Here is a 23,431-nt window from a genome sequence, read left to right as displayed (position 1 = left end):
ACAGGCCCTCATCACCTCTCTCCTGAATGATCTGTCTCCAGCTAGCTCCCAAGGAAACCGTGCCCTACACAGACCCTCTCTCTAGCTTTCTGAAACATAAAATTGAAGATCTCAGTCTTCATAATTTGCTTCTACGCTTCCCTCTGTCCTCGAGATAAAATCAACAGGCCTTAAGGGGGCTTTCTGGGCCTGGGGCCTGCTTCCCCTTCCCTCTTCCCCCACTGACCTCATCTCTTGTCACTTTCTACCTCCCACTCTCTGGTTTCTATCACTGATTTCCTAAGAGGCCCTCCTGTCTCATGCCTCTTCCACAGCTGGCCAACCCTTCTGAAATACGCTCCCCTCTAGTCAGTTGCCTTCAAGACTCAGATCAAGTGTCACCTCTTCGGTGAAGCCTTCCTGGAAATCCACATGCTTCCAAACTGGGTAAGATACCTTGTGACCGATGGGTACCATCTCCTCTCACAGCAATGTCTTGCTGTTTACATATTTTTCTTCTTCACTGACCCCAGGACTTGGGCCTTGTGGCTTGTGTTTTCTCCCTCTGCTAACAGAGGGCTTGCATAATCAGCCTCAAATTAGACTTGTTGAATAAACGATGAACAAATGAGCAAATACTCACGCTGTACCCCCTCCTAGGGTCCAGCTACTTGACTCCTGGGCCCAGAGGTTTCCAGGTCCAAAAAGGAGAGTTCCTACCAGAGTTTCTCTTAGGGCCCTGACCCCACCTTGGCATCTACCCCTTCCCCTCCCCAGGTTAACTGAAGTTTCAAGGTCAAGGGGAAACTTTTGCCAGTACAACGAGGGAACCTGGAGAGGTAGGGCAGGGCAGGAGATTTGCATACACCCGAGCCTAGGGTGGGGAGACTAAGAGAAGCAAGTCATATCATCTCTGGACGCAGAGTGTGTGGGCTGCCTGGCCCCTTTCTTTTCCTATTTTAGTTGCATTCTCCACCCTCCACCTCTGAGTCATGCTGACAACTTCCCTCCCTATCTGCGGCCTCCTGTGTCCCTCTCTGTTTACTTGCTTTCTTGGCACCTTGGCCCAGCTGTTTCCCTGGTGGCTCAGACGCTCCGATGCCCATGTCTGACCTTCCAGTCATGACCAGGACCAGGATTTTCCTCCTCCTGTCGATGGGTAAGCTGAGAGTCACGACGAAGGGGGAGGAGGGGATGGGGGTCCAGGTAGGGGGAGAGCTGGAGTTATAGCGGGTTTGGGATCTGGAGTTTGTGGAGATCGAGAGGATACTGAACCCATTTTAGGGAAGTTCAAGAGATTCTGGAAGAGAGGCCAGTTGCCTGGGCAATCCAAACGTTTTTCAAGTAGGCAGAACGAGTCAATCTTATACTCTGTCCACTGCATCCATTTGGCCCCAAGTTTTCCTGGATTTTTCCTCATAGGAGCCCAGGGGGAGGGGTGGGAAAGGAGTATCTTTAGAGCTTGGGCGTTGCTCTGTGGAAATGAAGAACTGAAACTTGCTAGCAGACCAGTGGGTGAACAGCTATCTCTGGACCATCTGAAGGAGAGAAGCAGAGCTGAGCCTGGGGGTCCAGGAGACCAGGAGATGCTGGGGCATTGCGCCTGGAGGGGACAGTGGGGCAGGGGGCTGGGGGCCAGGGAGATGGAGCAGGAGGGAGACCCTTCACCAAAGTGTGTCTCCTCACCCTCCTCCCCAGCCCTGGCTTCCTCTTTCTGCTTCAACTTGGACATAGACCAGCCAACAACCTTCCATGTGGACAGTGCTGGGTTTGGATACAGCGTGGTCCAGTATGCCAGCTGGTGAGGACTGTGTGGTGTCTGGCCTTTGGCTCGCATCTACTCTTCCCCTGTCCCTCCCCACATCCCTCTTTATTCACAAACTCTCCTCTGTCTGCCATGGCAATTCCCGCCAAGGCTTTGAAGAGCTGGACTGAAAGAAGGGCCGTCTTGCCATCTCGAGGACCCCAGCTAAGTTTATTTCTCTCTCAAGCAGTTACAAAGTGCCAGGCACCCTTTCGTGGGCACTGATTTCGTCCTCACAGCAACCTTATGACGTAGGAATCCATCACTCAACAAATGTTTATTGAGCATCTATTACTAAATGTCTCAGGAGCCAGGCATACACCAGAGCATAAAAGAGACAAAAATCTCTCCCATGCGGAATTTAAATTGTTGTTAATCTCCACTTTACAGATGAGCAAACTGAGGCTCAGAGAGGGGAAACAAACTGGTCAAGTGGCAGTCTGGCTCTGGCATCCACACTCTTAGCTGCCGTGTTCTTTTCTCCCCCTAGGCTGGTGGTTGGAGCCCCCCAGGAGATAAAGGCTTCCAATCAAACGGGCGGCCTCTACCAGTGCGACTACAGCACGGGCAAGTGTGAACCCATCCTCCTTCCGGGTGAGTCACTGCTCCCGGCTGAGACCCAGGTCCAGGCTCCCGTGCTCTGGGGGCCTGTGGAGAGCACAGGAGACCCACTTCCTGGCTTCAGCTCTGTCTGCAGACGCTTACCCTCAGACAGGCTTCCTGACCCACCCAGAGTCTCCCTTCCCAACGCACCCCTGTACCCCCATACCTCCATCAAGACCTGAGAGCCCCCTTCACCTGTCAGAACCCCTAATCTCCCAGAGAGGAGATGCTCCCTGCCTCCTCTGTCCTGAGGGTGATCACTCACACATCTGTACCTTCAGTGCCTCCAGAGGCTGTGAACATGTCCCTGGGCCTGTCCATGGTGGCCACCACCAGCCCCTTTCGGCTGCTGGTGAGTTGCCCTGGGTCACGGGAGCATCTGAGGGAAAGAGTGGGGACCTGGGGCTGCTGGTGCTGGGGGTCTCGTGAAGGGGGAAGGTGCTGGGATGGGAGGGTGGGACAGAGCAGGGGCAACCCCTCCCACCAGGCCCCTCTGTCCACAGGCCTGTGGCCCCACCGTGCACCATGCATGCAGGGAGAACATGCACTTGACCGGGTTTTGCTTCCTGCTGGTCTCCCCATCCTGGCAGGCCCAGAGGATCCCGGCTGCCCTGCAGGGTGAGTGTTTGGGGCCACTGAGTCCTTCAAGGTACCTATACACCTCTGACTCTGGTTTGCAGTGGAGTCAGAGACACCCCAAAGTGGATAAAAAAGAGGGATCCAGAAAAAAAATTTACCGGATGGTATTGTGATTCCAAACATGGGCTGGAGGGGCCACCGCCTGCTTTTACACCTGCCCCATCACTGTCCCGCCGCAGGACCTTTCCTAGGACCTTTCCCTCTCTGAGCTTCAGTTTCTTCATCTGCCTGTGGGATAATATCACACCCAACACTGAGAGTAGCACACAATGGTCCTCGGCCAGGGTTTGGCACAGTGCCTGGCATGTGGTGAGGGCTCAGTTAATGCCAGCTGCAAGAATTTTTAGAGTGAAGGGCATTTATGTTCACACAATGCACCCTGCAGCACAGATTCGCTCATGCAGCAGGCTGGGAAGGGGTGGTGTGGGTGCCGGCAGTCTGAGCAGTGTGTATGTATGTGTGTGTATGAGTATATGTGTATGTGTGTGTATGAGTGTGTGCTGTATGTATACATGTGTATGTGTGTGTTGTGTTATGTATGTATGTGTGTGTGTGAGAGTATATGTGTATGTGTGTGTATGAGTGTGTGATGTATGTATACATGTATATGTGTGTATTGTGTTATGTATGTATGTGTGTGTGTAGTGTATGTGTGTGTGTGTGTGTGTGTGTGTGTGTGTGCACGTTGAAGCACAGGGCCCAGCTCCCCTGGTGCTGACAGGGAAGGGGGATGAAGAGGTGGAACAGTGAGCTTTTCAGACCCCCCACCCCGGGGCAGGCCGAGGCCCCTCCCTGGTTTCACATTCACACTCAGGCCGTTGGGGAGACTGACATCTGGGGGCCTGAATGGGGTGCCCCTCCCAGTACCTCCTAGGTTCTAGATTCATCCACAGGGGCCTGGGCTACCATCAGGACACCCCTCTCTCTGATGGGAAGCCTTGGAGGCAGAAGGGGGCAGCTGGGAGCTAGATAGGAATCTCCCTGAGCAAGCCGGGCCAGGAGAGCTTCCGCTTCTGAGGACAGATTCTTCGCTCACTCTGAGGAGAGTGGGGTCCAGATGGAAGCTGAGGACAGCATAGGACCAGTGTGCCGCTGTTGCCAGGGATGACATTAAAAATGTTTAGCAAAAGTACAGTTTGGTGCTGACCAACTGGGGATGTACCGGGCCAGGGGCTGGAGCAAGGTCCTTTTAGTGCTGGATGGGGGCCATGTTGGGGGAGAAGGTGGGGTAGGGTCAGGGCGCGGGGCACAGACAGCCGAGGAGGAAGGAGGGGCCCCCAGCCTTTCACCATCTGGATTGGAGGAATTGTTACTTTTTTATCAACCAGGTGTGAGCAGCTGAATCGCAGATATGTCCTCTTCAGAGACTTCAGGAGACCAAAGGGCCCTGCTCTAGGCAGGAATTAGGGCAGTCCCTGGGAGGGTGGGTTCTCGTGGCCAGGAGGCCTGGGCTTTGGGAGTGTCCCTCGGGGGACTGGTGCCACCTCCTTCTCCAGAGTGCCCGAGGCAGGAGCAGGACATTGCCTTCCTGATCGATGGTTCAGGCAGCATCTCCTCCACCAATTTTGCCAAAATGCTGAACTTCGTGAAGGCTATGATGAGCCAGTTCCAGAGTCCCAGCTCCCAGGTGTGCTCTCAGGGGAGGGAAGGAAAGGGTGCAGCCGCCCCCTCGCCCTCCCCTCCCCAGGGGAAGCTTGTGGGAGGAACCCCAGGGTCCTGGTGCCTTGGCCCAGCCCCCAGCCCTGTGTGGTTCCCCCAGTTCTCCCTGGTGCAGTTCTCCGACAAGTTCCATGTGCACTTCAATTTCAAAGCTTTCGCAACCAGCTCAAACCCACTAAGCCTGCTGAACTCCGTACAGAAGCTGAATGGGTACACGCACACGGCCACAGCCATCAGGAGGGTCACGTGAGTCCTGGCTCCTCCCAGGTCTTCCCCCAAAGCATCTGGGTCTTCCTTTGGGCCGCATCTGTCTCCAAGAGGAAGGGAGAGATGGGTACTGGAGTTCAGTCTATGGTCTCCTCACCAAGCCGGGGGCCTCTGGGTGGGATGGGGGCATCACAGAGGAAGCAGAATCTCCTTGTTCTCACAAAGGCATCAGAGGCCAAGCAGCAGCTCTGTTCACTGGCCTCTGGACCCTCATCTTCTCTGACAGAGAACAGCTGTTCAGTGCCTTATATGGGGCCCGAAAAGATGCCTCCAAAATCCTCATCGTCATCACCGATGGGCAGAAAAAACGTGACCCTCTGGATTACAAGGACGTCATTCCCAGTGCTGAGGCTGCTGGCATCATCCGCTATGCAATCGGGGTAGGATGTGGGGATGCCCTCCCACTGCTTCTTCCCCTCGCAGCCTCTTAAGCCACCTTCCCTTTCAAGGACAGAAACCCCAGCTCTCTCAGCTTCTACTTCAGGATGAAAACTCTGTTTCAGCCTGGGGTATCCTCATCCTTTCCCTAAGCTCCTTGATGAGGCTGTCTGGGCCTCATTTTTCTTGCCTGTACACTGGGTGTAATAATATTAACCTTGCAGGGTTATATTGGAAGATCCCAGCACCCAGCAGGCATATTATAGTTATGATTATTTTCACTGAATTGGTCTTTGCTGGGGACAGGTGGGATCGGCTTTTCAAAATATACATTCCTGGCAAGAATTAAAGGACATCGCATCGAAGCCCTCCCATGAACACATATTTAAAGTGGAGAACTTTGATGCTTTGAGAGACATTCAAAACCAACTGAAAGAGAAGATCTTTGCCATTGAGGGTAAGTCAGAGATGGAACTACTCACTGAAGAAGCCCTCACCCATAAATGTTTTTCCTTCTAGAACCTGGACTCCTGTGTCATGGGCCAGTCTTTCCCTTTGGGTATTAGTCTCCACATGAGATCCTCTTAAAGCTGAGATCCTTCCTGAACCTGGCAAAGCCTGTCTTTCCCCATGAATCCTAGGTGTCATGCTTTCCCCCAGGTACGCAGACTGTAAGCAGCAGTTCCTTCGAACTGGAGATGTCCCAGGAGGGCTTCAGTGCTGTGCTCATGCCTGTGAGTGGGGTCCCTTTCAGGCCACTGATGTAGGGTGAGGCAGGGATGGGAGGAGGGAAGGCAAGAGTGAGTATCAGGCGAGTGGGTGGAACTGTCGGCAGGCACTGTTTTGGAATAGGCTGTCTTCTTCTTCTTCCCACCTGCTCTGGAATCCTTTCCTCCCAGGATGGACCAGTTCTGGGGGCTGTGGGGAGCTTCAGCTGGTCTGGAGGTGCCTTCCTGTACCCCAAAAATAGGAGCCCCACCTTCATCCACGTGTCTCAGGAGCACGCGGACATGAGTGACTCTTACCTGGGTGAGGCAAGGCTGTGGTCGGAGGGCCGGGCGGGAGACGGGCTGCCTGGGAAGGGCAGGGGCCCGGGGGTGGGGAGTGGAAGCCTCTGTGCTGAGGCCTGGTCCCCTCAGGTTACTCCACAGAGCTGGCCGTTTGGAAGGGGGTACACAGCCTGGTCCTGGGGGCCCCCCGCCATCAGCACACTGGGAAGGTTGTCATCTTCACGCAGGTGTCCGGGCAATGGAGACTGAAGGCTGAAGTCACAGGGACCCAGGTTGGGTGTGGAGGAGGGTCTCCAGGGGCAGAGAGGGAGATGAAGGGGGTGCGGGGTCCAGCAGGGAGGGGCCGGTATCTGGGGAGAGGCGGAACCTGGCCCAGAGCAGGTGCAGGGGTAGGCAGGATGACTCCACGCTCTGCCCTCCAGATCGGCTCCTACTTCGGGGCCTCCCTCAGCTCCGTGGACGTGGACAGAGATGGCAGCTCCGACCTGGTCCTCATCGGGGCCCCCCATTACTATGAGCAGAGCCGGGGCGGGCAGGTGTCCGTGTGCCCCTTTCCCCGGGGGGTGAGTGGCTGATGAGACCCGGGCTGGGTGGGGTCTGGGTGTGGAGGGGTCGCCTGGGGTGGGACCTGACACTGTTTGTGTTCTGCAGAGGGCTAAGTGGCAGTGTGGTGCTGTCCTGCGAGGGGAGCAAGGCCACCCCTGGGGCCGCTTTGGGGCAGCTCTGACGGTGCTGGGGGATGTGAACGGGGACAGGCTGATGGACGTGGCCATCGGGGCCCCGGGAGAGCAGGAGAACCAGGGTGCTGTCTACCTGTTTCACGGAACCTCAGGACTGGGCATCAGCCCCGCCCACAGCCAGGTGAGGCCCAGTTACTGTTGCTGTTGCCACAGCAACCTCCTCCAGGCTTTTCCCTGTCTTTGACACTGCTGCCTGGAAAATTCTTTTTTCCCTTATCTTATCTCTTTTATCCAGCACTGAGCACCTAGTAGACAGTAAGAAATATCTGTGGAATTTGAGAAATGGAAACATTGATCCATTCCCTGCTTTGCATGGCGACTTGATACTTGAGTGGGTTCTCCACCCAAGCCTTTTAGTCCCCCAGCAGTTTTACACTGTACATAGGTCAGGCATTAGCAAACGCATTTTAGAGATGAAATCTGGGGCATGGAGAAGATAAGTGCCTGGACTTGTCCAAGGTTTATAGTGAATCAAGAATGATGATGAGGGAGGTTCCAACCTCCTGACTCTAACCCAATGCTCCATCTCTTGGAGCCCCCCTTTGCCAGTCAGTTTAGTTCTGGTGGCCTCAGTCTGCCTGTCCACTCACCCCTTCATCTCCCTGGACGCCATGACTTTATTCTCTCCTGCCATCAGTAATCCTGCCAAATGCCCATAGGCAGAAGCCTTTCACCCAAGGGGGCAGGGTTCTCTGAGAAGGGAGGGCTACTTCCCCTGGCAAAAGTTAAGGAAGCCCCAATTAAAAAATAAGGAAAGGATCTGAAAAGACTTTTCTTCAAAGATGATATACAAAGGACGAATACGCACATGAAAAGATATTCAACATCATTAGTTACCAGTTGTCAGGAAATCAAAACCACTTCACATCCACTAGGATGGCTAGAATCGGACAGACAGATGACAAGTGTTGGTGAGGGTGTGGAATATCCGGCACTCTCATCCACTGCGGGTGGGAATGTAAAATGATGCATCTGCTTTGGAAAACAGCTCCTCAAAAGGTTAAACACAGAGTTACTGTATGACCTGGCAGTTCCACCCAAGAGAATTAAAAACATGACCACACCAAAAAAGTTATATGTGATTGTTTATATTAGCATTATTTATAATAACCAAAAGGTGGAAATAACCCAAATGCCCATCAACTGATGGAACAGATAAATAAAATGTGGTATACCCATACAATGGAATATTATTCAGCCATGAAAGGAACGAAACACTGACACATGCTACAGCGTGGATGAACCTTGAAAACATTATGCTAAATGAAAGAAGCCAGCCCCAAAGGACCACATATTGTATGATTCTATTTACATGAAATGTCCAGAATAAGTAAATCCATAAAGACAGAAGGGAGATTAGTGGTTGTCAGGGGCTGGGGTGTAGAGGAGGGACACGGGGATGACATGGTGGTGAGGTCAGTTCTCCTGCACACAAGGCTGTCTGGCTGTGTTTGTACTATTTCTACCCCCTCTTCCTTGGTAATTGGTAAATTTCTCATTCATTTTATTATTACTACTCTCAATGTCTGCCAGTCCCATCAGTGCCCAGAGATTTAAAGGGCATATTCTTAAAGGGACTGGTCGTTACAGGAGCCATGGAAATAAAAGGGGAGGGACCCACAGGGTGGGTGGTCCAGGAGCGTGGAATCTGCATATGGGCACAGCCCCTCTCCATCCCGACCTGGTCCCACCTTGTCTTCTGAAGAGACAGGGTGGCTACGGAGAGCAAAAAGGGGTCTTGGGCATGAGGTCAGAGAGTCTGATTTCAAGTCTGGAATTGGCCTCTTAAAGGCCCTATGGCCTTGGCACCAGCTGCAATGTGGGAGGTAGGGCTGGAGCCCTGATACTCATAAGAGTAAGTTACTGACTAGTGACCATACGTCAGGTGTGGTCCTAAGAACTCCATGAATTAATTCATTCAATTCTCTGAGGTGTTACTATCCCAGCTGAGGGATGAGGAAACAGGCACAGAAAGACTGACTCCTGGCCTAAGGTCCCATGGCTCATAAGTGAAGGAGCCAAAGTCAGAACCCAAGACTAACTAGCTGAGTGAGTGAACAAAGCTCAGGTCACCGGGCCAGTCTTTCCATCTCCACTTCTTCATTTCTGTCCTAGGAATCTTCCCTTGTCTCCAGTCACCACTTTCCCATCCCCGCCTCTCTTTAGGCGCTTCTTGGAGATGTCTTTTTACTGCTCACCCCTTCGTTCTGTCTCCCATACCCCCAGCTCCCTGCTCCTCTCGTTCTTCTGTCCAACTTGTTTCCATCACCCCCAACCTGACTTGCCTCTCCCTCTCTGGCCAGCGGGTCACAGGCGCCCAGTTCTCCCCCAGCCTCCAGTATTTTGGGCAGTCGCTGAGCGGGGGTCAGGACCTCACCATGGATGGACTGGTGGACTTGGCTGTGGGGGCCTGGGGGCACGCGCTGCTGCTCAGGTGAGAAGAGCCTTCCCCAGACACTCCCCTGGTGGTCCTGGGTCTGCCTAGGACACCAGCCTCCCTACCTGCCCTCCCAGGTTGTCCTCCCAGGACCAAGGGCCTGTCCTCAGCTCAGTGTTCTGCCCGCAGGACCAGACCTGTGCTTAGGGTGTGGGCAAACCTCCACATCACACCTCCAGAGATCACCAGGTCAGTGTATGAATGCCACCAGCAGCTGGCCTTCGCCCAGTCTCTGGGTGAGGCCGTTGTCTGCCTTCGTGTTTCTCAAAGTCCCAAGAACCGACTGGGTGAGTTATTTCCCCTCTGACCCAGGATGCCCTGACCCTGGGAGTCTCCAAGCCCAGGACTCCTGTCTCCTACCTTGCCCCTTGCCCAGCTGGGAAGTTCCTCACTCTCTCAGCCTTTTCTATTCCCCGCTTTCCCCTACAGCTAACGTCCAAAGCGTTGTGACCTTTGACCTAACCCTTGACCCTGGCCGCCTGAGTCCTCGTGCTGTCTTCGAGGAGACAGGGACTCGGAATCTGACTCGTGTTCGAGACCTGGGGCTGACACAGCACTGTGAGCCCATGAGGTTGCTCCTGCCGGTGAGGGGGCCTCAGAGTCCTGGGAATAGAGGCCATTCTGAGGCTGTCAGGGGACTGGGCAGGGAAAGAACGGGTGTGTTCTGGTCCTCGCTCCGCCCCAGCATGGCACATGGAATGCAGGAGGTACTTGAGGTACTTGACACATGTTGGTGGAGTGAGTGAGTGAATGGATGGATGAGGTTGGCTTCATCTGCCAGAGGCCACACGGCTGGATTTCAGGAAAAAGAGTATGGCTGCTTCAGAGAGCCATGGGGCGATGGGGATGGGATTCCTTTATCCAGCTCCTCCTCTGAGACAGGCCCTGTCCTTGTCACCAGGGACCCCGCAGTGGACAAAACAATCATGCCCAGGGGGAGCTCTGGGAGAAGATCAAAAGTGCTCAGATTCCTAAATGATAGATGTCAGGTGGTGATGAAGGCTATGAAGAGAGATAAAGCTGGGGAGAGGACAGAGAGGGTGTCGGGGGGTCACCGGGAGCAGTCTGGGGAGACCCTGAGTAGAGTAAGTGAGCCTGTGGGAGGCTGCGGGAAGGGTGCTCAAGACCAAGGACAACCACAGCAGAGGTTCTGCACGCAGAATCCTGTGGATGAGCATTTATGGGGGGTGGGTAGGTACCACTGTCACTCCACTTTACGGATGAGGAGACAGGACCCAGCTAGTGGCTGCGATGGTGCATTTCTTAGCCAACTGCTCCCTCCAATGTCCGTTCGCCAGGCCTGTGTGGAGGACCCGGTGACCCCCATCATCTTGCGTCTCAACTTCTCCCTAGTGGGCAAGCCTGTCTCTGGCTTTGGAAACCTCCAGCCTATGCTGGCAGTGGATGCCCAGAGATACTTCATGACCTCTGTGAGTCCTGGTGCTGGGCTCTTCCAGAGCGGGTGGAGGGTGTGGACTCTAGATCTTGGGGAAAACCCTGCTTTCCCTTCACTCTCAGCTCCCCTTTGAGAAGAACTGTGGTGCCGATCACGTCTGCCAGGACGACCTCGGCATCTCCTTTGGGGTCTCAGGGTGAGCGTCCAGCCCCTCAGACCTCCCCTGGTCCCCCATCCCCCTTCCTGGAACCCGGAACTCCTGCCCCTGGCTCTCCCTAACATCTCTACCCAGTGCTCTGGACCCAGACATCCTGTCCCCATCTCTCCCCCGCTTTCCTACTCTGTGTTTCATCCCCACACCATTTCCAGCCTCAGTCACAGAATCACCTCCTCCCCTCTACCCCAACACCCAGCTTGAAGACCCTGATTGTGGGGAGTAACCTGGAGCTGAACTTGGAAGTGAGAGTGTGGAATGATGGAGAGGACTCCTATGGAACCACAATCACCTTCTTCTACCCACCGGGGCTATCTTATCGACGTGTGGCAGGGGGGCAGGTACTGTCCTCTCTGGGGAAGGAAAGGCTGATGGCAGGGGATCAGCAGAGACTCCTGTGCTGGGTTCAAGGCTCAGGCAGGGCTTCCATTGTTTAACAGCCTCTTGTAAACCAAGAGGGCTGGGCTGATCGTGGTTGGGTGGATGTGGTTGTGTTGGCTGGGGCATGCATTGGCTCATTCTGTGTTCAACTCTGGGCTTGCATTTTAAGAATGACCGTCAGGAATGAGTTCCCAGGAGCCTGCTAATGTGAAGAGAGCAAGGACCCTGCTTTACATTTCTTTGTAGTCCACATCCTATCAATATTCCTCTTTTAAAGGAAAACATACCTTGGCCTTCAAATACTTTATTTTATTTTTTTTAACATTTTTATTGGAGTATAATTGCTTTACAATGGTGTGTTAGTTTCTGCTTTATAACAAAGTGAATCAGTTATACATATACATATATCCCCATATCTCCTCCCTCTTGAGTCTCCCTCCCACGCTCCCTATCCCACCCCTCTAGGTGGTCACAAAGCACCGAGCTGATCTCCCTGTGCTATGTGGCTTCTTCCCACTAGCTATCTATTTTAAAATTTGTAACATATATGTAAGTCCATGCCACTCTCTCACTTTGTCCCAGCCTACCCTTCCCCCTCTCTGTGTCCTCAAGTCCATTTTCGACATCTGTGTCTTTATTCCTGTCCTGCCTCTAGGTTCTTCATAACCATTTTTTGTTTTTTTAGATTCCATATATATGTGTTAGCACACAGTATTTGTTTTTCTCTTTCTGACTTACTTCAGTCTGTATGACAGATTCTACGTCCATCCACCTCACTGCAAATAACTCAGTTTTGTTTCTTTTTATGGCTGAGTAATATTCCATTGTATATACGTGCCACATCTTCTTTATCCATTCATCTGTTGATGGACACTTAGGTTGCATCCATGTCCTGGCTATTGTAAATAGAGCTGCAATGAACATTGTGGTACACGACTCTTTTTGAATTATGGTTTTCTCAGGGTATATGCCCAGTAGTGGGATTGCTGGGTCATATGGTAGTTCTATTTTTAGTTTTTAAGGAACCTCCATACTGTTCTCCATAGTGGCTGTATCAATTTACATTCCCACCAGCAGTTCAAGAGGGTTCCCTTTTCTCCACACCCTCTCCAGCATTTATTGTTTGTAGATTTTTTGATGATTCGGCCTTCAAATACTTTAAAACACTGTTCTGGGGAATTCCCTGGTGGTCCAGTGGTTAGGACTCGGTGCTCTCACTGCCGTGGCCCGGGTTCAATCCCTGGTTGGGAACCTAAGATCCCTCAAGCTGTGCAACGTGGAAAATATAAAATAAAATTAAGTAAAATTAACTAAAAAAGTAAGTAAAATAAAATAAAATACTGCTCTGTAGAAGAAGGAGTTGGATTTATTGGTTACTCTAGATCAGAGCTTGGCATACTTTATCTATAAAGGGCTAGATAGTAAATATTTCAGCTTTGTGGGTCACAGAGTGTCTTCACATCTTCTCAATTCTGCTGATGTAAGGTGAAAGCAGCCATTGACAATATGTGTATGAATGAGCATGGCTGTGTGCCAATATAACTTTATTTATAAAACTTGGTGCTGGACTGTCATATGGCAATCCCTGTTCTAGAGGACAGAACTAGGACCACAGGGAGTCAAAGAGAAACAGATTTTTAACAAAAATTTTATTATGAAAAATTATGTTAAACATTTACAAAAGAAGAGAGTAGTTCAACAAACCTCCCCCAAAATTATCGCCCAGATTCAACAATGATCAACATTTCACCACATTTATGTCACCTGTTTTTTTTTCCCTTTACTCAAATATTTTAAAACCAATCCCAGACATCCTGTCATCACACACCTTCTTATTTCACTGTTATGGACAGTAGGGACATCTTACGTGACCCCATAGCCATTATCACACCCAATGAAATGAATGATTCCTTGGTATTTAGACCATAATCAAATTTCCTTAATTGTCTCAAAAATATTTTTTAACTGGTTTATTTGAACCAACATCTTAACTAGGTCTGCACATAATGTTTGGTTGGTCTCCCATGTCTCTCTTAGGCTAGTCTTCCCAATGGGAGCATATTTTGATCAATGCGTGAAGAAATACACTAGGAGCGGCAAACTCCAGCTGTGTGGGGGGTGAACACCCTATCGCTGGAGGTACTTCTAGACACATCAACCAGATGCCATGCGTGGACCTTTGTTGGATATTGCGTTTAAAAATGAACTGTAATGTAACATTTTTGGAGACCATCTAGGAAGACAGAACGTGACCTGGATATTAGCTGATCTTAGGGATCAGATTTTGTTGAGTATGATTTGTTGAGTCTTGTCTTATGTTAAAAAATACCCTTGTCTGTTGGTGATACACGCTGCAGTCTTTCAAGATGAAAGTATGTGATGTTAGGAATGTGCTTTAAATTAATCAGGAAAAGAGAAAAAAGAGTGGAGAACAGCTGAATAAAACAAGAGTAGAAAAATGTTGATAATTTAAGCTGCGTGATGGGGACTTTGGGTAGATTTACCTAGTCTCTCCACTTTTGAGTATATTTGAAATTTTCATAGTACAACCTTTTAAAAAGAACCATAAATAAAAAGGAAGAAAAGCAATTATACTCCAATAAAAGTTATTAAAAAAAAAGGAAGAAATGCTAATAAATCTGGGATTTCTACATTAGGAAGAAGTTTGACCAGATAGTGTTTAAAGATTTTTTTTTTAAGAAACATAACCTTAAGGTAGATTCAGGAAACTGTCAGTAGTTTATGGAGTCTCGTTGGAACACTAGCAAATGCTCACCGGCCTTGGTTCATCTGTGCTTCCTTAGAACCAGCTGCAGTCACGTGCCCCGCGCCTGAACTGTGACAGTGCCCCCACCGGGAGCCAGGGCACCCTCAGCACCAGCTGTAGCATCAACCACTTAATCTTCCGTGAGGGCGCCCAGGTGAGCCTTGCTTCTGCCCCGCCTACTCCCCTACCCCCGCCCCGTCCTACTCCTCGGTGACCTCCCCCACACCCCATTCCTACCTCTTCCTCAGATCACCTTCAGGGCCACCTTTGACGTCTCCCCCACGGCCATGCTGGGAGGCCGGCTGCTTCTTGCAGCCAATGTAAGCAGGTGAGTTGGGCCAGGCCCAGGGCAGTGCTCCGTCCCGCTCAGCCTCCTCCTCTGGGGAACTTGCCAGCTGGGATCCTCCTCCCTTTCCAGTGAGAATAACACCCCCAAGATGAGCAAGACCACCTTCCGGCTGGAGCTCCCAGTGAAGTACGCCGTGTACACCATGATCAGCAGGTACCACGCCACGACCTCCAAGGGCTCCTCCTCCATCACTCTGTGGGGCTCGGGGAACTCTCACTCTGCAGCAGCTGAACATCTGTGATATTTAAGCTTTATCACCGCCCTCTCAGTCGGTAGATGACACTGCTAGCAGCACTTACTAATCAACCATCGAGTGCTCATTGTGGGTTATTGACGATAATAGTAATTGTGATATTATTACCACTACATCCTACATTTAACAGAGGCTTCAGTTCTCAGGAGCCTTTCTTAAAAGCCTCAAGATTGTCCCGGGTTCCCTAAGACATACGAGATGTGACCCTGTTTTCAAGGTTCTTACAGCCTTTTTGGGGAGCAAGGTTATCCCGATTCAAGGAAGAATCTCATCAGGGGCCTCCCTGTGGTTCTGTCTCCTGAGGCTACCTGAGTTTTCAAGGGGACGAGGGGACACTAGGGTCTCCTGGCAGGGGAGGCTTCAGCTAAACATTGAAGTGTCCATGGCATTGCGCTTTAGCCTTGGCATCTGGGCAGGACAATTCCTCACCACAAGGAAGAGATTTACACTCTGCAGGGCTTTTAGAACCACCCCTCCCCCTTTTCCCAGTCTCCTTTGGGAAGGACAGGGGGGAATGACCTGCTGGCTGCAGAGACTGGGGATCAGGGAAAAGCTGGATGAAAGGAAAAGGGCTTAAATGCTGCCCAAGGAGGGGTACACACGGTGTTTGACACTAAGGAGTCAAGCTGAGAGCTTGAGCAGATACCTTCCTTCAACAAATACCTTCCTAGCATCTACTATGTTCCAGGCACAGTGCTGTGGTTACTTTCCATAAATTCATTTGTCATTCAACAAAGATTTATTGAGCCCCTATTATGTGTAGTCAACACCAGACATAAGCCCCTGCCTCTGTGAGATCCACACACTCGTGGTGTGAAACAGGCCCACATGGCTTAGCCTGGGTACCTTCCCCTGCTAGTTCTGCCCACGGGCCTCCTTGGATTACCTCCTTCTGCCCAGGGTTTCACTCTCTCCTTCACACCTGCACACTGGGGGCTCTCAGCAGCCCAGGCAGCCTTCAGCTCGGAGCTTGCTTGCTGGTGTGAGCTCCGGGGTTATCACACCTGCTTGCAGGGGACCCACCAGCAGGACATGCCATTCCTAGGTGTGTGTGACTCCACACTTGTATTCTACAGTTGTGATTCTGTGGGTCGGGGCACTCCGAGGGGCCCCCAGGACAAGGCTGGGGTGTTTGAGCCCCTCACAGAGGAGGGATGAGACTTTGGAGTCGGAGTGGGAGTTAGAATTTGAATGGTACAGGTAAAGGGCAGGTATGCAAAGAGTAGAGTGGGGCAGGGGGGTGGGGCAGAAGTGAGAGCAGCCACCCAGCGAGGGGCCAGGCTGGCCACTGGGTCTCCAGAGGGGCCTAGGCAGCCTCAAGGTGTTGTTACACTAAGACCCAGGGAAGAGTCTGTGTTGGGCCCACCCTCACCTCCAAACCTCAGGTCTAGAAAAGCTGAGGAGGGAATTCCCCGACGGTCCAGTGGTTAGGACACTGCACTTTCACTGTCGAGGGTGCGGGCTTGAAAAGCTGAGGAAACAGGAGAGAAGGGCCCCAGGGAAGGCATCTGGGAGACCAGAAGGGGCAGGTCCAGTAGACACTTGTCAACAGCATCTGCCTGAGTCTCCCTAAACCTTTGCTGTGTCCTACCTGCCCATCCGTCATCCTCCGTGTCCATGAAGGCCTGGAAGGAAAACCCAGGCGCAGAGAGGACAGGCCCTGGCCCCCGCTCCCCCCGGGTCAGAGCTCTCAATCCCTGTCACCGCACCCCCAGCCCAGCCGCCTTGGCGGTCTCCTATGTGGGCAACCTCTGCAAGAACCTTGCACGCAGCTTGAAGCCCAGCCCTGCTCCCTAAACCCTCCCATTACCCCAGATCAGCCACAGACCTCATTCCAGACCACCCCAGGGGCCTCTGACAACCTGTCCTGTCATGCTCCCAGCCAGAGCCTCCTTAGGAGGCCCTAACAGAACTTCCCATCCACCCACGCCTCCTCTCCCCTCAGCCATGAACAGTCCACCAAGTACCTCAACTTCTCGGCCTCCGAGGAGGAGGAAAGCAGCGGGGCTCAGCACAGATACCAGGCACGTGACGGTGACTCAGGAGAGTGGGCTGGGGCAGGGGCCCAGGAGCCAGAGGTTCGGGAGGGATGTGGGGCTCAACATGACCTTTGCCCTCACTGTCCTCCGTGCAGGTGAACAACCTGGGACAGAGGGACCTGCCTGTCAGCATTGACTTCTCAGTGCCCGTGGAGCTGAATCGGTTGACCGTGTGGAAGGATATGGAGGTCCTCCACCCTCAGGTACTCAAAGACTGTATGGCTCCTCCACTAATGCCCTCTCCCTGGATTCCTCGGTCCTCATGAATCCCTGATGACCCCATCACATGCTTTCTCCCTGTGTCTTTTCCTAGAACCCATCGATTCAGTGCCCTTCAGAGAGAACAGTGCCCACAGAGTCCGACTTCCTGACCCACTTTCAGAAGAAGCCTGTCCTGGTGAGAGGGCTCTGGGCTGTCCCCCACTGGAAGCCACACTTCAGAGGAATTTAATTCAGGAATGCATGTTACATTAGATGGATGTCTGCTGAACAGCCTGCTTGAGCTCAGATGTGGCTGCTCCCCTCAAATCAGACAGTTGAATGCGGTCTTCTACCTTCAAACCCACCTTTCTCGGGCCTGATGCCGGTTCTCTTCCCCAGGACTGCTCTATTGCTGCCTGCCTGAGGTTCCGCTGTGACATCCGCTCCTTCGGCGTCCAGGAGGAACTTGACTTCATCCTGAAAGGCAATCTCAGCTTCGGCTGGGTCAGCCAGGTGTGTCCCCTCCCAGACTCAGGTGGGGCCTGATGTGTCTGTGCCCACCTCAAGCCAGGGCGTTTCTCTAACCCCGAGCCCTCCCCAGAGCTATTTCCCAGCCTTCCCCTTCTCTTTTGCAGACACTGCAGAAGAAGGTGTTGGTTGTGAGTGTAGCTGAGATCACATTCAACAGATCCGTGTATTCGCAGCTTCCAGGACAGGAGGCATTTTTGAGAGCCCAGGTAGTGACCGTGTGGTAGGCAGTGACCAGGCTGGTCAGAGAGCTCCTGATGCTAAATCTGTGATGCTGAGTGGGGGGCTTGCAAGCCTGGAGGGAGGAAGGATGGAGGTCCCTGGGCAGGACAATTGTCCCTTAGCCCATGAATCCTTCTGTATCTCACTTCTTGGAGCAGAGCCTGATGAAGAAGGGGAGGGAGTTAAAGGGGACCTGGGAGGAGTCTGGGATAGCAAGAGTCCTGATACTTTCTGATGGAGTCATCTCCACTCCAGATGGAGCTGGTGCTGGAGAAGTATGAGGTCTATAACCCCACCCCCATTATTGTGGGCAGCTCTGTGGGAGGACTGCTGCTGCTGGCTCTCATCACAGCCATACTGTACAAGGTGAGTGTTTTCATCCCACTCCTGACACCACGAGAATTTGGTACCACACTTTCTACAGTGTGAGAAAGACTCACCATGGAGTCAGGCACACATTCTTCCTAAGTCACTGCATGTAAGAGATCACTTCCCACCTGTGACATAACCAGTCCCCAGTTGACCCCATGTCTTTCTATCTGATTCTCAAGCCTCCTCTAATCTGTCTCCATTTCTTTTTCACTCTTCTCCACCTCTTTACATGTTTCCCTTAAACACAAATTAGAACATGAGAGCACAGCCTTGGATTTGATGTTGACACCACCACTGATTCTTTCCTTGACCATTGGCATGTGCTTGGTCCATGCTCAGTCTCGGTTTCTCATTCTGAAGGTGGTTCTACCCAGCTCACAGAACTGTGGCAAAGTCTAAATGACACAATTTATATAAAGTTCCTAGTGCAGTGCTGGAACATAGGGGGGTTCCAGAAATGGTGCTTGCTCCCCCTCCCCATCATCTCTTTTCCTCTCTTCCACTGGACTTCCTGATTTTCTTCTCCTTCATCCCCAACAGGTTGGCTTCTTCAAACGTCAGTACAAGGAAATGATGGAGGGAGCAAATGGACAGCCTGCTCCAGAAAATGGGACAGGAGACCCCCAAGTTGCCCAGTAAGAAACTACCTCCTGCTCTCCTTTGGATCTGCTCTCCCCTGAGAGGTTCCCTGGCCTTCTTACTTACACCCAAGTCAGGCCTGATGGGGAAGAACATTCCAACTGAGGGAGGCTGGCCTCAGGCTGCTTTCTGTCTTTGGGAGGATGCAGTGTGTTTGCACAAAGCATCTAGCCTGGGAAGGGCCATTGGTCTTGTCAAGGCTCCAACTGGAAATCCCAGGACAGGATCCCTGACATGCCTCTCCTGAGGACTTGACTTGGAATTTCTACCTAGAAATAGATGGACAATAGCCTCAGGCTCCAGTCTCCCTTCATCCACTAACCATCGATGGTCTTCCTAAAATACAGTTCTGAACCAGGCTCTCATCCTCATCCATCTTCAGTGGCTTCCCATTACTCGCAGTGTAACTTCTGAACGCTTCAGCTTGTGAACCAATACACAGATGTTTCTTAAAAACCCTGGGATGTATTGAATGGAACATTGTCTGCCTATGGTTAGTGATTGGAGAGCACTTTGAAGTCCTCTATCAGAGATGTGCTGCCCCCAATAAGGTCATTCTTATTATTATGCCGTCCATCTCAGCATAACGCTCAGAGTGGTACCTGGTGCTGACCTGGGAGTCAACACACAGCAGGCCATTCCCTGCCCTGGAGAGATCCCACTGCTGCCACAACCGAGGTGCCTGGGCCACGTGGACATTTTAGTTAGAAAAGCAGAAGGGAAGGCAGTTAACCATGTGACTTGAGGTGACATGGTCAACTGTATCCCCTTCTGTCCCCAAACTATCTCCCGCATCCATCACAGGGTCCAAAACCCTTTAGGATTTGGAAGCTTTGGGAACTCAGAAGGACCAACTATGATGAAATTGCCTCAAGCCGGGCTCCATTTAGACTTTACGAGGATTGGGCTTTAGAGTATTATTTCTCAAAAGGTGCTCCACGAACCTCTGGCAGTCTCCAATGGTCTCCTAAGTGCTATGTTTTAGAGGGGAAAAAAAGCAAGAAACAGTTTTAAACCCACGTATCTCACACATCTGAACCTGGTGACTTTCACAGAAATCCTGTTATACCCTTAATAATTGTGTTCCTAAAGCTTGTCCCTGGACTCCAAGGACTGCAGGGGCTCTTGTCTAACATGCAGGCAATGGGTGCTATTTTTACATAATTTTCCTTCATGATTTATTGCTTCCCTGCATATACTTGCAATTTTTCAGGATTGCTATCTAATTGTATTATATCTCCAAATCAAAAAAAAAAGATCAATGGCTCAAAAATTATTCATTGAAGCATAAAAGTTGTGATTAAATCAATAAAACATAATTGCTGCAACTTAGAATAATGTCATCAAAATCAGTACTGAACAAGTTTCTAGTGCACATTGAGTATAAGGATGCATGAATGCTGGGATGAGTGATTATGAGCTAAAAATTCAAAATCTATCTAGAAAATATACCAGCTGAAAATTGGATTTTATTGGGTCAGGTATCTGTTTGTTCCTAGGCTGTTGTCCATTATGAAACTTTGTCAAATCGTACCATGAAACTATCAAAGCTTTTGTGTCATTTTCAAACAAAGGATAATGACCTCTCACATAAAGCAACAGAGGTTTCTTAGAATGACTGCAACATATCACTTTCCCATCTAAAATCAATTAATTTCATCACTGAAGACAGAGAAGACAGAAAAACTCCAGTGGCATAAATCAAAGTTGCTTTGATAGCAAAAGCATGTGCGAGTCCCATAATTTCCAAGAAGCTTACAGAACCAGCAGTGAGGTTAATGTCTCCACAGAAGATTGCTTTTGGCTGCAAGTAACAGGAACCCACAGAGTACATAAAGGCATATAAAAGGCCTTCACACAAGAGGTCCAGTAGACCCTTGGCCACTGAATCTCAAGATCAATTTGCCTTCACGTGGGAGGGGCAACAGTAAACCTTTCTAGTGCTCCCCAAGGCTACCTGCACAGCCCCGCCGTATGTCACGGGATGGTAGCCCGAGACCTGTTCCTGTTCTCCTTCCCCACGTTAGTAACACGGGCCCACTACACTGATGATAGAATATTAACATAGGAAGACTTGCCTCTGCTCAGGGCACTCTGCAGACTTTGCTGGAACATGTGTGAGGGAGAGGATGGGTGGTGATCCCACAGAGAATTTAAGTCCCAGGCACTGCCGTAAAGTTCTGGGGACTCCTTTGTTGGGGGAAGGGGCACACTGTCCCAGAAGCTGTGATGGATGAGGTGCAAGTCTATCCAACCTCTAAGAATGGGAAGGAAGCACAAGTGTCTGTAGGATTTGGGGTTTGGAGGACTTGTATTCCTCACTCTGCACAGTGCCTCCGTCCCTTATACTGCCTGATAAAGGAAGGGCACGTGTGGTACAGGGGATCAGAGCAACAAGCTGCCTTTGAGAAGGCAAGACACTAGTGAAGCAAATTAAAGCTTTAGGCATCCCCCAAGCAGGACTACCATTGGAGTTAAATGCGTCTGTGACTCTGGGAGGTATGAGTTTGGCACAGCCTCAGAGACAACAGGAGGGAGTACCCCTAGGATTTTGGTCCCAGTTCTAGAAGGGTGTAGAAACCCAATAAACCTGCATATAGCATGAGCTCCTAGCAGTGCACACAGCACTCGTCCAAGTGGAGTCTCTCATGAAGGAACAGCAATCATGGTAAGAATCTCCCTTCCTATTGACGCGGAAGGTTGACAACATGTGTCACCGACCCACCTCTGCCTGGCGCTAACTCTCACGTTGAGAAAAGGGCTCGCCCGTCCGCAGCAGAGGGACACCCTGTCCTCCAAATTCTCCTGCCCCTAATCCTGACCCTGTGGCCTGTAAGGAGGGAGTGGGGGAGATGCCTGCTGATGCCTGGTATACAGATGGGTCTGGCTGGGGTGCACCAGTGGGCTGAACTCAGAGAGGTTTGCCTGGTGATCAGTCATGAGCTCTGGCCGTTAACACTTTGCACTTACATTTGGGCTGTTCTAAAGGGATTAACCTTATAGCTTAGAAAATGGGAAGCTGAGGGGCGGATGATCATAAATAAGCACTTGTGGGGTCAGGATATGTGGAAAGACATTTGAGTGTGCCTGCAAGAGCCTGAGTCAGTCCTCACTGTCCTCCATATCCCGGCTCAGAGGGCGCCAACACCCCTGGCAATGAGGAAGCTGATGCTGTATCCCGGATATGAGCTTTAACAACGAACCCTTCAGCTATACTGCCCGAGTGGGACGGTACATTGCCAAGGATGCTGGATTGCCCTTGCTACTCTTTTGCATGTAGAGATCCAGTTTTCCCAACTTTATGCCTCTTTTTAATCTCAGGCAACCACTGATTTTCTTTTTGTCCTTATATGTTAGTTTTGCATTTTTAAAAGATTTTCTGTAAATGGAATCATACAGGATTTGCTACTTTTTGTTAGGCTTCTTTCTCTCAGGATAATGATTTTGAGGTTCAGCCATATTGTTGTGGGTACCAATATTTCATTCCTTTTTATGGTACAGTAGCATTCCATTGTAATTCCATGCGATTTTTAAACGGCTAATAAGACAAAGAATTTTTATCAGACTCTGATGATGAACATAAACCCAGTTTTAAAATTTCAAGTGGTTTGTTCAAGTTTCACATTTCAGCAATATATTATTTAGTATCTTAAATAGCTGAAACCTGTCTAAGGCCAAAATATCACAATTTTCAAGGTAAAGGAAAAGCCATTGGGATTTCTTAAGACCAAATTGTGTTACGAACTTTTGTGTTTGCCCCGACTTCAGGATGTTCTTTACTCATCAGAGAAAAACAAATAACAAATAATACCGTGGTAGACATGATTCAAAACTACATCTTAATGCTGTAGCAGAGCACAGAGTCTGAGGAAATGCAATCAAAGACAGAGCTAGGAATCCAGCGCTACTCTTCCTAAATCCTAACACTCAAGCTCCCCTCTTTGGAATGTTCATCAACTTAGCACCTGATGAAACTCTAAAAGTCATCTGAGAGAGACTTCTCTGGTGGTGCAGTGAGTAAGGCTCCACACTCCCAATGCAGGGGGCCCAGGTTCAATCCCTGGTTGGGGAACTAGCTCCCATGTGCCACAACTAAGACCCGGCACAGCCAAAATAAATAAATAAAAAATAAAGTAAAAATAAAGTCATCTGAGAGACTTTTTCATGACTTTAGGTGTGCATGTTTTATCTGGAAATCTAGAATTATCATGCACAGCTGTCAACACATGCAGCCATTCTATTGACCTATAGTTTTGAATTAGGATTTTCTTGTTCAATCAAAATAAATAGTAGGAGAAGAAGAAAAAAACCCACCGGATGCAGAAATTAAGCTGTGGGGACCTGTGTCCATGCCTCTGTTACTGAGGCAAGCACAGATCATTCTGGTGAAAGGCTGTAAAAATATCCTCCCTCACACTGATTTGAAGAGAATATTAAATGTATTCTTTAATTATTTTTTTCAGCCCTGGGGGCTCTTTATTGAAACAACTCACAGCACAGTATTTGAGACAGAGAGCATTGGCTGGCCGAATCCCAGGAGGCTGAGGAATTAAG

At 50.5% G+C, this 23,431-nt stretch overlaps 1 protein-coding gene across 3 annotated transcripts; it reads left to right on the top strand.

The window, feature by feature from the left end:
- Window positions 1-980: 980 nt before the first annotated feature.
- Window positions 981-20,205, top strand: ITGAX (integrin subunit alpha X). Of its 3 annotated transcripts, none has more exons than XM_027126301.1 (30): window positions 981-1,138; window positions 1,678-1,780; window positions 2,274-2,350; window positions 2,668-2,738; window positions 2,890-3,004; window positions 4,522-4,652; window positions 4,785-4,930; window positions 5,178-5,331; window positions 5,636-5,786; window positions 5,990-6,063; window positions 6,229-6,358; window positions 6,469-6,611; window positions 6,762-6,902; window positions 6,991-7,200; window positions 9,383-9,513; window positions 9,646-9,803; window positions 9,946-10,100; window positions 10,815-10,946; window positions 11,035-11,108; window positions 11,326-11,467; window positions 14,312-14,428; window positions 14,523-14,602; window positions 14,693-14,776; window positions 16,822-16,900; window positions 17,011-17,118; window positions 17,229-17,312; window positions 17,516-17,629; window positions 17,752-17,853; window positions 18,122-18,232; window positions 18,779-20,205. In XM_027126301.1, exons 1-30 carry the CDS (start codon window positions 1,078-1,080, stop codon window positions 18,875-18,877), a joined length of 3,477 nt encoding a protein of 1,158 aa, XP_026982102.1. In that variant the 5' UTR covers window positions 981-1,077; the 3' UTR covers window positions 18,878-20,205. The 3 variants fall into 3 exon arrangements, with proteins under 3 accessions (XP_026982102.1, XP_026982101.1, XP_026982103.1); XM_027126300.1 differs by having other exon boundaries at window positions 2,274-2,377; XM_027126302.1 differs by lacking the exon at window positions 4,522-4,652 and having other exon boundaries at window positions 2,274-2,377; window positions 4,837-4,930.
- Window positions 20,206-23,431: the final 3,226 nt, after the last annotated feature.

Source organism: Aethalodelphis obliquidens, unplaced genomic scaffold (genome assembly GCF_003676395.1).
Source record: "Aethalodelphis obliquidens isolate GAN/ISIS:26980383/991018 unplaced genomic scaffold, ASM367639v1 scaffold30, whole genome shotgun sequence".
In the NCBI taxonomy this organism is placed as follows: Eukaryota; Metazoa; Chordata; class Mammalia; order Artiodactyla; family Delphinidae; genus Aethalodelphis; species Aethalodelphis obliquidens.
The sequence above is the reverse complement of the archived record's forward strand: the minus strand, read 5'-3'. Positions and strand labels throughout refer to the sequence as shown.

Excerpts from the sequence above, each read along its gene's own strand:
- ITGAX (XM_027126300.1), top strand. The coding sequence starts at position 1,078 with ATGCCCATGTCTGACCTTCCAGTCATGACCAGGACCAGGATTTTCCTC. Across the intron at positions 6,903-6,990 it reads TGTGCCCCTTTCCCCGGGGG|AGGGCTAAGTGGCAGTGTGG; the intron begins GTGAGTGGCTGA and ends TGTGTTCTGCAG. Across the intron at positions 17,313-17,515 it reads TTCAGAAGAAGCCTGTCCTG|GACTGCTCTATTGCTGCCTG; the intron begins GTGAGAGGGCTC and ends TCTCTTCCCCAG.